This window comes from Bos grunniens, chromosome 11, assembly GCF_055505025.1.
Source record: "Bos grunniens cultivar Pamir isolate PY7600 chromosome 11, Bosgru_T2T1.0, whole genome shotgun sequence".
Classification (NCBI taxonomy): domain Eukaryota; kingdom Metazoa; phylum Chordata; class Mammalia; order Artiodactyla; family Bovidae; genus Bos; species Bos grunniens.
In genome coordinates, this window is record NC_141175.1 from 33,770,249 (window position 1) to 33,790,485 (window position 20,237).

Genomic DNA, 20,237 nt, shown 5'->3' on the forward strand with positions numbered 1-20,237 from the left:
AGACAGCCATCACCCCAGTTCAGCAACCACCAGCATTCTGCAAACTCACTGTCGTACCAAATCTAGTTTTGTTTTTTTTTCCATGAGAAGCCAAAACTCCAGATTTTTATGTGAAATTTCTTGATTTTGAAATATTGGCAATTAATTTTCTTTTTAATGTTTAAAATACTGCCTGGGTCAAATAAAACGTGCGTGGGCTATATCCAGCCAGTAGCCTCCAGGGCACACAGCCTTAGCAAGTAGACCTTCAGCCACCACCCAGCAGGTGCCTCCTGGGACCTTCCAGGCCCTGAGTTCTAACCCTCAGGGGGATCCCAGCCAGCCCTGCAGAGGCTTCCCCCCTTGTGCCCGGGACTTACCCTCTTCTGCAGGGGCTCCCCGGCCATCCTTGGGGGTGCAGCAGCCATTCTCTACAGCTCTGGAGGCTTCGGGCGGGGTCTCAGTGGCACCCTCTCCCTCTGCTGGGGCCCCGCCCTTCTGCCCTCCAGCGGGGCTCCCCTCCTCTGGCTGGGGCTCACTCCGCTTCTCCAAGTCCCCGTTGGGTAACAGCTCTGAGGGGCCTGAGTCTTGGGCCATGGACAGGGACTTGGAGGTCACGGCGGGGTCCTTCGGTGTGTCACTGCTTTCCACCTGCAAAGATAAACATGAAGGGAGCGTTAGACCAGTGGTTTCAGCCCCTCATTGACCCATTGGAGATTCTGGTGAAAATTACGTCTGTCCAGAAAATGGTGTTCACATAAATGTGTATGCAGTCAAACACACTCACAATTTTTTCTCTCAGATTCAAGGGCTTCACCCTCTGAAGTCAAAAGGTCTGTGGACTCCAGTGAAGAAAACAGGAAAATGTATGAGAAAGTGCTTTGTAAACTGTGAAGCCCTGACAAGTGCTAGTTGTCTTCATTACTAACATGTTTACAGCTCTTTACCCCAGCTCACAGCACCCCCACTCACTGAAGTGATGGGGGGGGGTCCCCAAGTCTTCCCTGTGGCCCCCACTGAAAAGGAATGCTCCTCATTTTATCCCCACTTCAAACCAGGACACTTCCCCAGAGGATTCCAAGTAACCCCGGGCTGATTTGACTCCTGTGTCAACGCCCCTCTGGCTGTCCTCTTGAGCTGCTGCCTGGCATGTGGAGTGCGAGGGTGAAAGGGGGGCCTCCTCTCCCCCAACCTGAGCACTGTTCCTTCCCTCAGCTTTGGCCCCACAGCCTCTCGAGGGTGCTCAGACCCCAGGAGAGCCAAGTTCCCCCTGCCAGAGCACACAGTGGCCTGCAGCAAGTCTGGAGTACATGGTGCCATGTTCCCCTCCAAAAGGAAGTGTCGTGCTTTGTCCCCAGGAGTCTCAGAACTGAGCTTGCTACAGGAAACACACTGAGAGTTGTCATAACCGTCCCTCCTAAGTGTCACTGCACGGTGGGCGAAGCTCCCTCTCACCCGTTACCCCTCAGAGCACCCGGCCTCCTGGGGAGGCTCCCAGAGACTTTTGTGATTAGCTGGAGGTCACACACCTTGTGAGGACAGAGCCTGGCGAGCATCTGGCCCTCGGCCATCCGGGGGCAGGTAGGCCAGGACATCTCAGAAGGGACAGAGGTGTCCTCTCAGGGCAGGAGAGACACGAGTCCCCCTGTGCTTGGCGCTCTGCCACACCCGCAGGCACCGGACCACCCGCCGCAGCCCTGTCTGCTGGCTCCCCTGCAGAATTGGTGGAGGGCAGGCGCGGCACAAGCTCAGCAAAAGCCTCAGGAAGGTGCTGCTCAAGAGTGTGCCTCAGTTTCCCCACCTGTTTTCTGTTTATAAAAGCCAGTCACATACAAAAATTCTAACCACACAAAAATGAATAGCATTGAAAGGTTAAAGCCCCTATTTCAATTCCCTGCCTCCAGAATCACTCCCCACAGGTGAACCATCATTAACAGTTTGGCGAGTATCTTTTCTCGACTTTTTTCCCTGTGCATCTACAGTCATACATAAGTTGCGTGTTTATACACACGTATTTACACACACATCCAGATCCAGAATTTTTTTTCCCCCCCTAAGAAGGGATCATATGACTTATCCTGTTCTGCAACTTGCTTTTTCACTTCGCAAGCACAGCGGGCACCTCTCCATACCAGCGCGTATGGATCTGGCTCACTCTGCCTTGGCTGCTCAACATTCTATTGAAAGGATGGTCCTTAATTTATTCAAACCGTCTCCTAGTGGTGAGCTTTGGGCTCACGGGCTTTCTGTTGCCGAGAACCTCTTGCACTTACGGCTCTCTGCACCTGTGAATTTCCATAGGCCAGAGTCCTAGAAGTGGCCTGGCTGGGGAGGAGGGTCTGCCCATCCAAGTGTGAGGAAAGAGATCCTGCCAAACTCCCTCCAGATAGCTATACCCCTGAAGAACGTACTCCAAAGCCTGACGGAGCGCTGGGTTCCGCAGCCCCTCCCTGGCAGGCCCCGCAGTTTCCAAGGTGGCTTCTGCCCCAGGGATCCACACTCTCACCAGTGAGCCCACTGCTGTACAGCGAGGAAACCCCAGAGGCAGCAAAGAGGGACAAGGGCCTTGGAGAAAACAACAGAAATAAAAGCCAGAGTCTGCCCTGGAGGAGGTTCCCTACACAGAGCAGCCTGAGGGCATACAGAGGGACCTCGAGGCCTGGCCAGGCTGCTTTCTCCGGGGGAGGGGAGCATGTGGACCGGCTTGGGCAGGCCTGCTTCCAGGAAGAAACCCTACCACGGAAGGCTACACATGTGTGTGCGCCTCAGCAGTGGGGGTGGGGTGGGGTGGGGTCGGGGGGCGGTGCTGGAGGAAGAGGTAGGCCTCGGGGTGGGGTGGGGAAGGGAGAAGTCCTCCACCAGGCTTGGGCACTGGAGGCCGAAGCCAGCAGAGCTAGAAGGCCAAACACGGACAGCAAGCAGGCCCTGTCCCTCTCCTCGGTGGGAGCCCCATGTGTCTCACACACACACTCTCTCCAGGACTCAGGAGGTCTTTTCCACCTCCCTATTCAAACCAGTGGGCTCTCTGGCCTGGAACTCCCCTCTTCGGATGAATCCTCTCAGTCCTCAAGCCTCCTGTGTGTGACACAGTCGCGTGGCCCAGGCAACTGGAGTGCCGGGCACGCCTGGAGTGGGGAGCCTGCGGGGGGGCTCTGCCCCCCAGGTCCTGCTGTGCCACCGCTGGAGCCCCAGAAATGGCGCTCCCAGGAGGAGGGAGTTGCGGGGTCCCGCTGGCCGGGCTGAGAAGTTTGGGTCAGCGGCACCAATCTCTTACCATAGCCGTGTCCTCCTTTCCTCTACCCACTCGCTTCACCACACACACCTCGAGTCAGGGTAGGCTCCCAGCCCCGCAGACTGCTCAGACAATGCCGCTGTCACTTACTTCCTGCCCGGGGGCCACACCGCCTCTTCTCACCCTGGGACTCAACTTCCTGTTGACTGCCAGCTCCAGAGCATAGAGACCCAGGACTACCTGCTCTGAGACCCGACCCAGCCCTGGGGCCCGAGCCACCCTGACTGGAGACCCCTCTCAGGCCTGCCCCAGAGGGACCCCCAGTCTGCAAGAGGGTGAGACACGCCATCCTTCCAGAGGTGGGTGGAGGAGGCGTCAGGGGACGCTCTGCACAGCTCCAGCCCCGGGGGGATGGGTTCAGGTGGGCTGAAATCTGCCCTGATCTCACCATTCCCCCTCACCCCACTTCCCCACCAGCCTGAATCAGCTGGAGTTCTGGGCTTAGGGGAGCTGCTGACTCCTACCACCGTCAACTTGAGATCCATCTAACCCATGAAGAACTAGTGGGCCCTCACTCTCCCTCTCTCTGAGGCGTGGAAACTGGGCAGGTCAGATCCACCCAGAAGAAGCCACTGAGAGGAAGGAAGGAAGGAGGTCCACAGTGGGGAGCTGGATGTCCCATCTCAGGTGAGAAGAATAGACCTGGAAGCCGCCTGGGGCGGCCACCCCAGCCCGGCCTGCGCCCTCCTGATTCCGTCTCCTCTGCTTCTACCTCCTCTCAGCCCCCTCCTCTCCTCTGTGGCCACTAGCCGCAGAGGAGGCACGGGATCGCTTTACTGGGTTAGACTGGGCGTTGGAGTAGGGCACCTGGCAGCTCTTTAGTATTCACAATGAATTCCTTAATGCCAAAGACCAGGTTACAGTGAGAGCATCCAGTCCACACGTCTAGAGGGAGTCTCAACTTTGTTGCATGTCAAACGTAATTGGTTAAAGGTCTGGTTTTGTTTGCTTTTACTCTTTACTACTGCCTTGAGTGGAGGAGACACAACACACTCTGAGACTCTCATTTCTTCTGTGGGAGGAGGGGTAGCAGCCCGGCCCTTTTCAAAGGCGCCACCAGCAGCTGTAGGTGACAATTTCTCCTTCCTCTGCTTCTCACCCACGGAGGCGGGGAGAGGGGGTCAGGAGTGGTGGCAGGAGGGGAATGGGAGCCATGGGCCCCCTCACTTCTCTTCCTTTGGGTGGGTGGGCACAACAGAGTGGAGTAAAGCTAGACTCCAGCACCCACTGTGCACCTACCTGCCCCCCCACCCCCTGCCACATGCCTCACTCTGGGTCTTCAAACCCGGCGTACCACCTCCTGAGGCCCCCTCAGAGTTTGCTGGCCTTTGCCTTCCTTCCAAGCAAGACCCCTCCATCCCAAGATAATGCCTCCTGCTTCTCTGCTGCCTATCTGCTCCTTGGACCTCTCCTGTGAGCAGCTTATTCCAAGCAGTGAAGGCAGTGGTTCTCAGCTGGGGTGGATTTTGCCCCCCAGGGGGACATGTGGCAATATGTCTGAGACATTTTTGGTCACCACACCGTGGGGGTGGCGGGGGGTGGGGGGAGGCACGGACTGTGGCTTCTGGTGGGTAGGGGCCTGGGGTGCTGCTAAATACCCTACACGACAGCCCCCAACACAGAAATTATGCAGCCCCAAAGCGGGCGGGTGCTGTTGTTGAAAAGCCCTGGGCTGAGGACAGGGGCACGGACACAGGGACCTTATCTAAGGACCCTTTTTTCAAAACTTTTTAAAAAGTTGTAAAATATATGTAACAGAGAATCTACCATTTTAACCATTTTCAAGTGTACAATTCAGTGACATTAAGTACATTCACACTGTCGTACAACCATTAGCACCATCCATCTTGAAAACATTTTCATCATCCCAAACTAAAAGTCTGTACCCTTTAAACAAAAATCTCCCCATTTCCCCTCCTAGCCCCTGGCAACCACTATTCTACTTTCTGTCTTCTAAGGAATATTTTAAGTCTGTCTGTCTCTCTCTCACACACACACATACACCCCTGGAAGGCATTTGTGTCAGGCCCTGCTTGCTCTTTAAGGCCCTCAGCCTCACCCTTTTCCCAACCTCTGCCCCCCAAGAGCCCCCGTGGAGGCTGGCCCTGCAGTCCACTCCAGCATTCACTCACATCTCCCAGTCCACCACACACCACATTTGTTTACAAAGCACTTTCACACCCTATCTCATTAAAGCGCTCCTCACATGGTACCTAATTATTTGTTTACCGTGTGTCTCCCTCCTAGGCTGTGAGCTTTGCCTTATTTATCTTTTTATTTCTCTTCCTTCCAACCACTCCACTGACAGCTCCCCAGTACTAAGCAGAGGGCTTGGCATAAAGATGCTTAGACAATTAATAAATGTAATTATTACAGTTATCCCGATGGGTTATGTTGCTCTCACTTTTCCAAAGAAAAAGGCGCCACAGTTTGCCCTCCAGTCACACACCTTCTAAGTGCTAAAGCTTCCAGAATGACCCAGGTACAGGAGAGGCATTCGAAAGCTGGCCTCCCCACCTGGGTTGAGTCTCCGGAAAAGCCAACCTCAAATCCCAAGGGCTGCAAGGAGGAAAAGGAGGCTTTGATGTGCCTGAGCAGGGCCAGGGAAAGGCTGCCGGCTGTTTCCTTGGCAGCGGCCACCACAACGAAAGGCCAGAGGCGAAGCAAGAAGGAACCTTCTGCAGTGAACCTGTTCAGGCCAAAGCCAATTCCCCAGCCCCGCCCCCCACGCCCTGTTCCCCTCCCTCTCTGCTGGAAGTCTGGACCAGACCCCAGAACGCCCACCGGCTTCAGAAGGTGAGGCCTTGTCTCCCAAGGTGGGGCAGAGTGCTGAGGCTCCAGATAGGGAAGTGATTTTTGAGGCTTTTTACAGTTATAATACTCACACACACACACACACACACGACTCACACACACTGGCAAGTTAAGAGGTGATGGAAGTAATACATGGGAGATAGGGCCCAGGGCCCAGCTCTCCAGCACAGCCTTGGCATGCAGTCTTACCTGAGCTCAGGTGTGGAGGGGGGAGACCCAGGGATCCTGCCTCTCCCACTGCAAGGCCCTGAAATTCGGAGCCAGGTCCTGGCCTGGCTCTGGGCACCTGACTCACCCTCTCTTCCCGTGCCAGGAGCCGCTGCTGAAAAAGGCCTTCACTCCCAGAGGAGGGAGGCCCTGAGGCTAGCAGATGTTGGGCGGCCTCACCTCACCCTCCCATCTTCCTGCCCTCCTACCCCCACCCCCAAATGGCCATTGTGCCTTTAAGGCCCTTGGCAGCAGTCAGCTCTGTGCCAGCCAGGAACCCTGGCGTCCCGCCAGTTACGTCTTCTTGATTAAAGACACACAGACACACAATCACATGTGCAGACACACAAGGAGTGCACCCATGGCCCAGAGACATCTGCTCACCGGCCATAGGACAGAGCTGTGCTCAGATGCCCCAGAACGATGTCAACAAACACACACCAGCATCCCCTCTCCACCCACACCCACTGTTCATCCAGTCCTTCAGCTGCTGCAGGCCCATCGGGTCCCCACCAAGCCCTGGATTTTCCCAGCTTGACTCTAATTTCAGGAAACAGCCGAACTGTCCACGTAAGCAGGGCGGCCCTGTCCCCTAAGCGCTGGCACTGGGCCCAGGCTCCCCAGTCTCCTCTGTTCCAGGCCTTCCTGCAGCCCCTTCCCCTGGCCACTGTCTGCTCTGATTGGCCGGAAGTGGCCTTGAGGCAGAGAGAGCCAGAGAGGTCCCCCGCGCCCACTCCCGAGAGAGGCTCTACATGCCACCCTGCCCAGCCTTCCTGGGGTGATTGGAGTTGGGCCCCAAGACTTTGGAAGCAGGACCTTGACCCTTCCAATTTCCTTTTAGCCAGTGGAGTAGCTAAAAGGGCCACCGGTGGGGTCAAGGGACAGGAGGACCAGAGGCCAAAGAGGGCCAACTCTGGCAAGTCTGATCCCCCAGGCTGCATGCGACTTCTAGGTCCTACCGTTCCTCTCACCAGAGGCCAGGAGCTGCCTTCCCACCCACCCCCCGAGATCTCTTCAGTGTGTGTGCGTGTGTGTGTGCACACACACTTGCAACTCAGGACGGAGGAGAGAACTTCAGGGTGCGGACATCTCAGAGGTCACTCAGCCGGGGCCCCTGCTGGCTGTGACACACGGCTGTGAGAGTAAGCATGGACCTGGTGAGTGCTGGCCCACCCGGGGTTCTGCTCTCAGCCAGCGACACCTGTCCACCTGGAAGAGGGCCTGGCTGTGGCTCTTTGAAGTCATACTCAAAGGATTTTAGGGTGAGTTGGAGGCTGCCTTGAAAAAGCCATTATGTGGAGAAGATCCCACGTAGTATTTAAGTCAACCTCTTTTGAAGTTTCTTCTGTTTTTCAGCCTCTACAGTCAGGCCTTGGGTGACAGGTTCGGTGAGAAGGGAACTCACCATGGAAAATGGGGCTTTCTTTTCTCCGCTTCACCTACCTTTCTAAAGTTTCTTTGGGTGTCTCCCCGCCCACCCCCACCCACCCCCGCTGGGGTTTGCTCATCCTGCCCCACCCGATGCCGTGACTTCATAGCTTTAATCACATCCCAACTCAGCCTTTGTCTCTCCAGACTGGAGGGCCGTAATCTCTCTTGTCTGTCCTCACTTGGCAGCCCTGCCTTCCCCTGGATCGCTTTAGCTGCCCTTCTCTGGAGATCTTCCAGCTCCGTTACATCTTTCTTGAGGTGGCAGAACTGAAATGCACAGAATTCTCTAGGTGAGGATGATGAAAGAAGACCGACGTCAACAACTCTGCCCCAAAGCGTTCACGGAAGGTCCCTGCCACTGTGGGAGTGCGGCAGGTGTAGCTCAGGCTCCCAAGAAGCCCACGGGGTCCTAGGAAGCCCTCAGGGCTCGGGACCCGAGGGAATGAATGCCTCTTGCTGGAGGTGGCCTGGGACGTGTGGCTCCAGGGAAGGGGCAAGGGAGGGATGAAAATAAGCAGGGGTTTTCGGGAAAGCAAAATGGAGATTCTGGGATTTCACTCAGATGCTTCCCCGGTAAGACCAGCTATCTAGAGTGGCCTCTGAAAGGGGCCCTTCCAGACCTTCCAGAAGTCTCTGTCTCTGGCAATAACACTGTTGCCATCCCTGGAGGCCAGCAGCACCTTCCCTTCTCTCCCTCGTCTGCAGCCCAGCAGTGCAGGTCCTACCCATTCTGTCCCATCACGGCTGCCCCCAACCCAGTAGACTCTGGACATATTTTCTGGCCTCATCACCCTATCTCCCTGCATTCTTGTGCGCTCAAACTGTCATGCTCACAAATGCCAGAGTGACCTTCCCAAAACTTGACTCCCATCACTTCACACCCCACGCCGTCTCAAAACTTCTCTAGATAAACACAACGTATTTTCAAGAGGATAAAATGTAAACCCTCAGGCTGCCTGCAAACTACCTCTCCAACCAAGATAGAAGGTGTTCTTAAATGAAACCTCCATCCACTCAGCCCAGCCAGTCTGCTCACAGTCCATCCTCTCCCTGCCACATGAGTCCTCTCTCTGAACATGCTGCTCAGGAGGGTCCCAAGTGGGAAAATCTACTTTCCCCTTCCAGGGATCACCTCCCTTCGAAAGTCCAGCCCCTCCCCACAACATCTCTTTGGCACTTCAGGCGAGACCTCGGACCAGGCTCTTGGGTACCGGATGCCTCCATGAGTGTTGATCTGACGGACCAGCTGTGGGAACAGCAGAGGCGTCTGCAGGGCACAGTTCCCAGAAAAGTCTCTGCCCTCCTGAGAGGCCTGCCAGCCCTGTTTTCCCCCACCCCTTCAAAAGCATGAGGAGACGGGAGTGGGCAGCCGTGTGCCTGATGCAGGCTCACAGGCAGGGACACCCCCTGAGGGGCTAGGGCCCAGGAATGGGAGACACCCTTTCAGAAAGTTTTGTGCATAAAAACAAGGGGCGCCAAGTCACTGAGTCAAGGTTCCAGAGGTAAGTAAAGGAGCCCTTCGAACCTGGACACAAAAAGCGCTGTCTTCAGAAGCAAAGGGATCTATTAGGTGGGAAAATGAGCCAATACTGCAAACTCTCAATAACCAAGTTAAAAGGTTCTCAGCTAGCTTCCCTGGTGGCTTAGACTGTTAAGATTTGACTTGTAATGCAGGAGACCCAGGTTCGATCTCTGGGTCAGAAGATCCCCTGGAGAAGCAAATCCTCTGGCTACCCACTCCACTATTCTTGCCTGGAGAATCCCATGGACAGAGGAGTGTGGTGGGCTACAGTCCATGGGGTTGCAAAGAGTCAGACACTACTGAGCAACTTACACAACAGCTGGCTTAAGCTGCCATGGGACAGACTCCCAGCTTCACACAGCTTACACCCTCAAATCCTTCACTCTGAAGTGGGGCAGTGTGGCCCTTGTGAGCTCACTCACTGGGGCGCTGTGTTGGAGGTTCCGCCTGCAAAGAGGAGTGAGTAACACTGGCTTTGGGCCGGTCTGGCTGAGCTCAGCGCCTGCTCCCAGCCCCCTCCTCCCCTCCCCCTCCCTCCCTTTCTGGGTTATTCTTAGCAAGAAGTGACCTCAGAGTGCTCCCACTGAGCAAAAATAACCCTGGAGGAAGTTGATGGGTATAAATCTTCAATGAATAAGTGTATCTACCTAGTAAACAGGGCAGGGAGCCCCAAAGGACCAGTCCCCCACCAGGGTCTGGTGGGCAATGGCAGATACTGTCCCTCCTAGAGTCCCATGTGTAACCAACCCGAGGGACAAAGTTGGTCGCAGGGTTGTCTGGGCCTGCAATCAGGCAGGAACCAGCTTCAGACACCCTAACTTGTTACTCTCAATGTCCTCGGAGCTGGAGAACAAGAAGATACCTCTTCCTCCCAGCCCGACACTCGCACCCACATGCGGGCCTCCGCTCTCCGGCCAGCAGCGACCAGCCCCGCACGGTGCTGTCCCCTCCGCGGGTCTTGAGAACTGGCCAGCTAGCAGGCCCTGCACGCAGGTGCCAGCTCCCCTCCGAGGCCCCGCCCAGCCCTGTGGCTGGCTTCCTGTTTCCTGTTGCCGCGGGGGCCCTGAGCATCCTGGCTCCTAGGCCAGTGCCACAGACCGACGCCGCCGCCTGGTTGAAACGGGCCCACCTCTTACTCCTCAGACCACCCTTCCGCTTAGCCACAGGCTTACTAGTATGTGGGTCAGTCGCCCTGCTCAGTTCTGTTTCATCTGGATGCTTTTTAGACCAGGTCTACACATGTTTTCAAACAGCCCGGCCTTCGTATATTATCTTAAAGTGAATTTAGGGCACCCAGTCTCCCAGGTGGTGAGACTGGAGTGGTGAGAGAGGATGAGCACCCCGGGCTTTGCAGCTGGGACGCTGGAGGCCAAGTCTAGGTCGTCCTCTCTGAATCTCGGTCTCTTCCTCTGACTGTGGGGACAGTCACGACAGCAGCCCCCACCTCCCCATACAGGTTTGCTGTCAGCATCAAATGAGGCCCATGGGGGTAGAAGGCCTTCGTAGGCAGTCGAGCCCTGTGCCACTCTCAGCCTTTCTTCAGGGTTGCCAGTCTCAGTGAGCAGGTACCCAGTGCAACGGGAAGGGGTGGTACACCTCTGAATGGAAGATCTGGTGGAAGCGACACACTCTCACTACCAGCTTTTCTGTGCGAAAACCCAGGCTTTGGTTTAGGTATCTTAGATTCCCAATCCATCAGGGAATGATACTTCTGTAAAACACAAAATCGTGCCTGTGGATGTGGTGACAGTATCAAGTTGATATAAAGGTTTCTAAACTGATTCTCAACTTCTGTACAGACCAGGGAACAAACAGCTCTTAGACTGGTGCTTCTCCGTCAGGTGTGTGGACCCAGGTCCGGGATCGCAGGGCTGTTATCTTGTCTTAGTTCTTTGTGTTCATTTTAATTTAACAATTGGTTTAAAAGGGAGGGCCAGCGTGGCTCACGATGGCTGCCCTGGGCTTCATTTGCAAGACAGGCTTCGGTGGGCTGTCACACTGGGTGGGCAGAGAGCAGTAAGGCTGCCAAGAACATCAGAACAAATGTGCCCAGGGTGCTCAGGGAGCAGCAAGCTGACGGGGTTTCTTTGGCAAGAGGTGGACGCTGAGCACCCATGCAGAAGCAGGAGAAGTCACGTGGTGAGGAGCCAAACGAAGTGTTCCAGGTCTCATCCCATGAGAAATGGAGCCCCTGGAGATTTTTTTTTTTTAATATTTAAGTTTTAGCTGCACTGGGTCTTCATTGCTGCACACAGGCTTTCTCTATTTGTGGCAAACAGGGGCTGCTCTTCACTGTGGTGCTCAGGCTTCTCACTGCAGTGGCTTCTGTTGCGGAGCACGGGCTCTAGGTACACGGGCTTCAGTAGTAGCAGCATTCAGGCTTAATTGCTCCACAGCATGTGGAATCTTCCTGGACCAGGGATCAAATCCATGTCCCCTGCATTGGCAGGTGGATTCTTAACCATTGGACCACCAGGGAAGTCCCCCTGCAGATTCTTGAACAGCAACGTGCCCCAAGCTGTATTTACTGTAATTATATGTGGCCTCCTCTCAAACACATTAGGTTGAAATAAGTCTTATTTATTTGGCAGGTGCTCAGTTGGTGTAATGTGTTTGTGGCCAAAAAAGAGAGGGCTGGGGGTGTTTAGAGAGATGCTGCAGGCAGGTGGGGCCCGGTCTGGAAAGGACACAGCCAGGAGGCTGATGCAGGAGAAAGTGGAAGGTACCCAGAGACAGGTAGGTCTTGGGGGCAAAACCTAGAGACCCTGGGTGGGGAATGGCGAGGACACCACTGGATATACCTGATCCCTTCCTGTCCAGCAGTGGGTGTGCAACGTTGGCACAAATCAAGAGCCCGCCTGCAGCCAGGTTTTCCTCTCGTGCTTCCCAGCACTGCCTGCTCTGTTCCACCTGCCAGGGTTTGAGCCGAGCCCACCACTCCCTGCCCAGTTCCCAGGCTTAGCTGGATGACACACACTCAGCTGCCTTAAAGCACCCTGGTCAACCCGTTCCCAGGATCACAGCTTTACCAGGTCCCCAGAAACCCACCCTGCTGTGCTCCTTGGCTGGGGAGGGGAGGAGGCCTGGGCAAGCATCGGCTCTGCAAGAGGCACGGGAGACCGTGGACTGGCCCTGGGCTGCACCACAGACTTCCCTTATGCAGGCTCCCTTCGGGGTCAATGGGGCTGCTGCCAGGAAAGACCGGCTGGCTGTTCTCTGTGCCCTGCAATGTGCAAGGGTCCCTGTCACAATGCTGCTTTGGATCCCCTGCCTCCCCAATCAACATTGCCTCCCCGTGCTCCATCCCCCTTCCCAGGGCCTCTCTTGGGAGTCCAGGTGGCTTCAGATGTCAGTGAGGACTGGACCACAGCAACACTGGCCTGCACAGGATGTGTGCACCTCCCAGGGAGTTCTGAGAGGCTGATGCCAGGCTCCCACACGAAAGGCCTTCTAGACCCTGGCCCACTGGCCCCTGTGGGGGCCAGAGGGGCAGGCTTATGACACAGTGCATTTGGAGCCCACCTTGCTGTTTGCACAGCATCCGTGGAGGTGGACAGGGCAGGTAGGGCTGGCAGCCATATTTTTTCCAACAAGGAAGAAAAAGCTCAGAGAGGTTCAGTAACTTGCTAAGGTCACACAGCTGGCGAGCAATAAATCCAGCACTGCTGCTTCCGTTCCACGTAAGGACAGGACCGACTTTGGCTGACCATTGGCTCTTTGGTATTTTAACCCATTTAATTTTCCCAGGGGTCTAGGGGGAATGCATCCTTATCATCTCTATTTTTCAGAAGGGGAACCCAAGGTTCAGGCGGTGACTTGTTCAAGGTCACACAGGTGGTCAGTGGTGGAGCTGAGATTCAAACCCAGGTCTGCTGGATTTTAAAGACAGTGCTTTTCCTTCCCTGCTGGGCCCCTTTTCCAGGCCAAGGTGTGTGACCCACTGACCCTTCATCCACTGGGCTGTGCACCCCCCTTCCCTTTCTTCATCCAACTCCGGACACACACTTGGGCCTGACTTCCCTGTACCCGCTGGTTCAAGGACCTCCCCCACCTCTCAGTGATGTGCCCTCCCTCTGGTTCAGGGACTCACAAAGATGAGTCAGAGGGCTGCCAGTTCCATTTGCTACAGGTGGCGGCTCCCACCCCTAGCGCCGGAAAGTAAGGGTGGAGCGTGCTCTGCAGATCACAGGCACATGCATGGCTCAGATACGGAATGACCGATGGGTACTGACTCCATCGGCACTGTGCCCCTCCACTTTCCCCGACAAGATAGTCTATCTGGGGGGTGGAGTGGAGGGGCACCCAGGAATCTGGAAGTGCAGCCTGGAGTCTGCTGCAAGCTGGAAATCCCTTTGAAGTCCCCAGTTTTATCTTTCAACTGCCTGTGCATTTTTCATTCCAGGCCATAAAATATCCATGTTTGCTTGAATATTAAAAGTGTTCAAATTACTTACCAGTTAAATGACTTAACTTCTGCCCTCTTCCGCTCCAAATCTCCGAGCAGCATTGGCAGCGGTGCACTTCAATGCCCCACAGGTTCCCAAACCTCCTGACTCCGAAAACCCCGTCACCTCCAGTAGGTGTAGCCCTCCCTCCCTCATTGCAGCCACCGTTCACTCTACTCTCTGCCCCACGGAAGAAAATCCTGCTCCTCTGAGAACATGTCCTTGAAGGGCTGAGTTACAATTAATGCAGGGCTCCTGGCTCCTCCTTACCTTCTTGCTCCAAGTTTCCCATTCTCAGCTGGAAGGGACGAAAAGAAAGGAACCAGCTGTCGTTGGTGCTGGCAAATAACTACTGTTCTGCCTCTGAGTTTAAGGCATAAGGAAGGCAGGCTCCTGCAGCTCCCGGGCCCTGCCCCACAGAGCACTCCTTATCTTGGGCAACCCAGGAGCCTCGCCCTGGAATCCGAGGCAGTGGCACCCAGAAGCTGGGGTCCTCTACTTCGACTAGACTTAAAACAGTGCCCAGCCCTCCTTCTCTCTGACAAAAGGACTCAAGAGCCTGCATGTCTTCCCTACTCACTTTGATCAGACTTCCAGACTTTAGTCCCCTTCATCCAAGTTCTCCAGGTGGGACGGAGGCCCAAGGTGGGTGTCTGGATGGGGAGGGAGGGGCTCATGCTGGCAGGCCAGGGAAAAACAAGTCCTACCCTCTTGCTGCCCTTCTAGAAAGAAGGTGGGAGTCAGGGGCCTGCTTCAAGTCCCACAAGATCCATAATGCAAGTCCCCTGGCCTCTGGGGGCATCCAGTTCAATGTAGAAAATAGGAAAGTTGTGGGAGTGGTTTTTGGGTCCAGAGAATGGGGAATGGAATTGGGCTCTTAACAGCTGGAGGGGTGCACCCCATCCCGCAGTCTTAGTGTGCCAAGGTCCCTACAGGCCACACATCACGGACGTTTAGAGCCTACACGTACGGGTACGTGTGTGTGTGTGTGCGCGCAGGGCTGGGGTGGAAGCCACTTCACTCACCGGGGGGTGCTTGCGCTTCCTGCCAGGCCGCCCCACCTTCCGGGCAGTTGTGCTGGGCTCCTGCCGCTCCTCCTTGGCACGAGCCTCCTCCTGCTCCTCTCCCTCCTGTGGGCACAGACACAGCCTGTAAAGCCAGGGCTGGACCCCCAGAGCCCTCCCCAGCATCCCACTCACAGGGTAGCCACACTCCCAGGGCGGTGTCACGCTGGCACCCTGGTAGGGATGGTCTTCACCCGCCTCCTGCCTGGCAGAGCTGAGCCACTCTTGCGGGCCGATTTCAGTATATCCTCGGGGGGACCTGTGGGCCGCCCCGCTGCCCCGGCAGAACACAGCTCTCCCTCGGGTGGACACGTTTTCTGAACCACAGACTCATCACACAGGCTCTGACAAAAAAGTTGTTTCTGGACATGAGTTTATTTATATGGGAAAAAAAAAATCTAACACAAGTGCAAAAATGAAATGAGCTCAATATTGAGTGAATCACCTTTATTGAAGAGAATCCCCTGAAGAGACACACGAAACTGAGCGACGTCTATTGGAAGTGCACTAGACCCTTGGAAGCAGGCTTGTCACAGCCGCTCTACACACGCCTGCCCTGAAGCACCTGCCACATTGCACTGTCACCCCACACGAGTGTCTCGGGGACTGTGTCTTGGTTCATTGTGATGCCCCTCTTTCGGTGACTAGGTTGGACCAGAAGCTTGGTTTTGTTACCACCCTTCACCTGTGCCAGGGCCAGGCCCTGCAGGGCTTGTCTCATGGGGCAGACGCATAAACCTAGAAAGTCCTCCTGCCTCACTGCTCCAGCCTGGCCACAAACCACCCACAAGTCGCTTCTGACTCAGCGGCTCCAGCATGACTAATCACGAGCACAGACTGTGTTGGGGCAGGAGAGAGAAAGGGACCCCGACCCAGCGGGGGGCCCACCGGCTGCCCTTCATGCCCCTGTGTGATGATATCAGCAGCTTTGGGCGGCCTCGTGGTCCTCCCAGGGGAGGGCGCTGGCCCAGAACCGTGCTGGGGCCACAGAGAAGGGGAGGCACACAGATTCCCAGGGGATTTCATCGAGGTGGCTCTCGATGTCCCACTCAACTTTCATTTTTTGTGATTTCAAAATAGCTTGTGGTTTGCCACATTAATTTTCAGGTGATGGCGAGACATGCGGACGGAAACCTACTGTGACCAGTCGTAGACCTTAGACCCGTGGAAAGAGCAACCCTGGCCCCTCTGTCCATCTATCCATTCAAGGCCCATCTGGGACAGACCAACCAGGAAGGAGATTTGAGGGCATCACAGTTGAGGTTCTGGGAGTTCTCGGAAGAAATGCAAAGAGATGATGACAGAGGCGCCAGGCCTCGGCACCAAGGGGAAAGCTATGGTAGAGTTGGAAGAGTTGGAGAGAGTGTTTAGAGGAGCAGAAAGTGGACACCAGTGTACTGTGGGTCCAGGAAAAAAAAAGGGAGCTGCCAACTCAAGAGGCAAAAATTGACAGACACAGAGAAGTTGAGGGCAGCGCAATCTGGTTAGGGATGGGAATGGCCAGCCTTTGGAGAAGCTGTGCAGAATGACACAGCAGTGAGGACTGAGGGCCCGGAGAGGGGCCAATGAGACCGTTTGAGGAACCCAGCTGAGAGAAGTCTGGAAGAGAAGCCAAGGACAGGGAGCACGGTGCTGGCTGTGGACAGGAGGGGAGGGTCCAGGGCAGACAGAAAAGGCTACCTTGGGGACCAGAGACCCTTGAAAGGCTCTGTTTAGGAAAAACTGGCAGAGAGACTGTGAGGGCAGAAAGGCTGAGGTGGGACACACCCAGGTGGAGGAGAGGCCTCTGGGGGGTGCCTAGGGGGAGTGGGCCAGACCTGCTGGTTCTGAGCGATCTTCCGAGACCCCACAGACACCCCTGTTTAAGAAACAATCACCTGGATCACGCAGAGAGCAAGGATTCCCAGCACTACTGAACGTTTGTGAAGGTTCCAACTGAATCTAACCAAATGCGGTGAACTTAATCTGAGATGGTGGTTTTGGTCAGATTCCACAATGGCTAAAATGGCACCGTCTTGACTGCGCTGACCAGGTAACTCAGCATCCCCAGAACAGGCGGTCGTAGAAAGGCAGCGCTTAGAGCAAACCTAAATTAATATGTGCCTGGCTTGTTTGTATGCTGCTTTCAGGACCATTCTCTCTGAACCTCAGTTGTTGCATCCATAATGTGGGGGCATAAAGGTGTCTGGTGCCCATTCTGCCTGATTCTTGGGTTCTTAAGAAGGCAGATGAATAAAATGGTTTATCCCCTTGTTCAATTCCCAGAGCCTAGAACAGACTCAGCCCTTGGTGGGTTTTCCACATGCCCCTCAGATGAGAGGAATGACATCTTCCCTGGAAAAAAGAGGGCCCACCAAGCCCCTGGACTTGCCTACAGAATACAGGCCAGACCTGGCTGAGCCTCTGACTGTTCCTTGTGTCCGGGTTGACGGGCTTGGAAGGCACAGGCAGCAGCCAGGGTGGGGTACCGAGGTGGGTCGGGATCGGTGTGGGCAGCCAAAGGGTCCTCCCACCACCCAGAAATTCTGGCCTCTGAACTGTTTCTTTAACACATTGCATTTCTTACAGGAGGATTCATCTGATTTTCTAACTTTTGCTCTGAATTAATCGGAGGTGTGAAAGCCGGTCAGAGGCTCAGAACAGCACTCAGGAACCACAGTCACCAGGCCGCCTGCACAGACTAAAAACAAAGACACCTGACTTTTAAGGACCGCCAGGCCCACCCCCACATCAGCATATGGAGAAAGCCTCTGGGGGCCCCTGATAGTCAACCCCCTGCCATCTGGAGACTTGCTGTCATTCCTCACCTTAAGCCACGCACTCTTGGCCCAATGCACAGAGGCACTCAGCGCATCTTCCCCTGTTGAATTTTATTCAACTCAACACCCCCAAGAGGAAGGGGTGGAGGACCCTGACACCAGGCCATCTGTCCAGTCCTGGCATGTTGAGAACAGGGAGTCCCCGGGGCCCTGTCCTGAGCCCGTCCCTGGGGCCCAAGTAGGCCTTCGCTGCCCAGTCCAACACTCAAGCCTCAGGTACCCTGGGGTGTGCTCAGGAAACCAAGTGGCCATGAGACTTGGCAGGAGTTGCAGCCAGGTCTGAGTGACTCTGGCCCATACCCTTTCCATCTGGACCCGCACACAACTTTGTGAAAAGCGTACTATTTTTGGTCATGTCATTCTTCCGTGATGTAGCGACATAGCAGGGCAGAGGGAGGCGGTGATACCTTCTGCTCTGGGCCTGCCCTCGTTCACACCCATGAGGGAGAGGGGATAATACACTGAGCAGGGTGAGCAGATGGCTTGGGGCCGTGCCCCTCAAGGAGGCGTATCAAGTGGTTCATTCCCGCATCTGTCAGGGGGCCTGTTTCATTCAGTATCCTTGCTGATGGGTTGAGCGAAGGAATGTAAAATATGCTTATCAAATCTGCAAGTAGCATTGAGTTAGGAGGCGTCACTAATACTCTGAAAGGGAAGAATCTGATCCACAGTGACTTGGAGCAGCTGGAAAACAGTAACAAATTGAGCAGAACAAGCTTTGAGCCCAGGTTGGTTTCCTCATCTGTCAAGTGAAGGGACTGGATTAGTCAATCCTTCCAGTGGGAATGGGCAGAAATTCTAGGGAGGTGGGCTTTGTGGGGAGTGGGCAGGGGAGGGGCAGGCTGGACTTTCTGCTCTGCTCTTTCCTCACTAGGCCCTTCCAGCTAGTTAACCTCTCCAGCCTACCATTCTGCACCTACAAAATGGGAATACTAATACCTCCTTCGCAGCAATGGTAGAACAATTAACTGAGGTAATATATGGAAAGCTGACATGTGCAAGGCACTCAAGAATTGCTAACTTCCTTTGCTCTGCACGTACAGACCAGAACTATTCCCAGAAGTGCCTCCTCCCTGCCCCCATGCAAATCCCAGCTCACGGCCTGCATATGCAGCCATCACTCACTGCTCAGACAAACCCCAACATCTGGCTGGTACCCGCCGCAGTGCAATCCTCAGGAACACTGGTGCTCCATGATCTTTCCAAAATGCAAAACTGATTATGTCACTCCACAGAGCTTAAGCCCTTGCGGAGGGGGCTCCCAGGGTTCTGCGGGATCAGCCCAAGCTCCTTAGCCCGGGTAAAGGCAGGACCTAGGATTCCGGCTGGCAGCTCCAGCCATTGCAAAACCACCACACCAGGTGCAAATGTGGGCTGCTTCCTCCCTGGGACTTTGACATAGACCCTGGCTTCTGCCACGACTACCTTCCTCTCAGGTTGACCAGAAAACCCTGACTTTTCTAACCTCACCTCCTAGATTCCCTTCCTTCTCCTTTCCTTCTCCAACACTGCAATGGACTGCTGGCTCTCCTCCTGGCCAGGCCATGAGCCCCTCCAGGGAAGGAACTCTCTTATTCACCTTGGCCTCTGTCCCCAGTGCCTCCATTCCCTGCACCTGGCACAGGGCAGGGACTCAAAATACTTGATGAGTAACTCTCACATAGTAGATGCTCAATAAACAAGTCAGCATACACAGAGAGAGAGACACATGTGTGCAAATCCACAAACCTGCACCAATACAACCAAGCAGGAGGCTCCAGTGCTGCTTGATCATTACAACTGCAAATCAGGCAACCGGGTGACTAAAATGTACCTTCTCATCTTAAACATGATCCTGTCACTTCGATCTATATAACCCTTTACAGGTTTCAAAGCCCCTTCGCATTTGGAGGCCTGTTAGATGAGGCAGTTATCATCAGGCTCTCTCAACTTCTGAGGCTAGGATTTGACCTACATTTTAACACAGCTCACTGGATGGATTATTTTAAGCCACATACAACTTCTCATTCTGAGGAGCTGGGCCATGACGATAATAATCTCTCGCATTTGTACAGTACGTGGTAATTAACAAAGCATTTTCACATACGTTATTTCATTTTATTCTTATGCCTTACAGAAAGTAGAGCTGGTTCTTTTTTTTTTTTTTTCCATTACGCAGGCGGGAAATCTGAAGCTCAGAGTGGTTCTTTCAGAGATCAGAGAGCCAGCAAGGGAGGCCTTAAGAACCAAAATTTAAATCTTTTCATTCCCAGCCCCTGGATCTTTCCACAGCAACATGGCACGATACCCTCCTCTGCCGTGTGCCCCTGGCACGTGTACATATGTGTGACATGAGCAGGCAGGCAAGCCAAGGTAAAGGTATGTGCTAGCATTTACACATACACACACCCACACACGGTTGTCTCAGGGGCCTCATGCCTAGACAGAGACCCCTCCCCCTAAGAGAGAGCACATCCCACAAGGCCCTCGCCCAGAGATAGCCAGCCAGACACATGTGCTCCCTTTGGAACGCACACCGGATGCTACCGACACGGCATCCACTGAGCAGATGTCTCAAGTTGGTGTTTGAGTTGAGGGGATGAACTTGCCGGATCTAGCCAGCCACTTGCCCGGGCCCCCCGGGACAAGAAGCACGTACCAGCCTTCGCCAGCTGGCTGGCCAGC

The 20,237-nt window shown here is 54.8% G+C and overlaps 1 protein-coding gene across 10 annotated transcripts in view; it reads right to left on the reverse strand.

Moving 5' to 3' along the window:
- The window catches only part of DNMT3A (DNA methyltransferase 3 alpha), a 97,534-nt gene that overhangs the window by 43,728 nt on the left and 33,569 nt on the right, over positions 1-20,237 (reverse strand). For 6 of the 10 annotated variants that reach the window (XM_086325880.1, XM_086325888.1, XM_086325883.1 and 3 more), the window contains exons 3-4: positions 14,716-14,820; positions 360-630 (exon numbers count right to left, since the gene is read on the reverse strand). In XM_086325880.1, the coding sequence (XP_086182006.1) occupies positions 360-630; positions 14,716-14,820 (376 nt within the window). Of the gene's footprint in view, positions 1-359; positions 631-12,293; positions 12,469-13,960; positions 13,989-14,270; positions 14,344-14,715; positions 14,821-20,237 lie in introns of all 10 variants that reach the window. The other 4 variants (XM_086325878.1, XM_086325887.1, XM_086325884.1 and 1 more) reach the window with 4 other exon arrangements.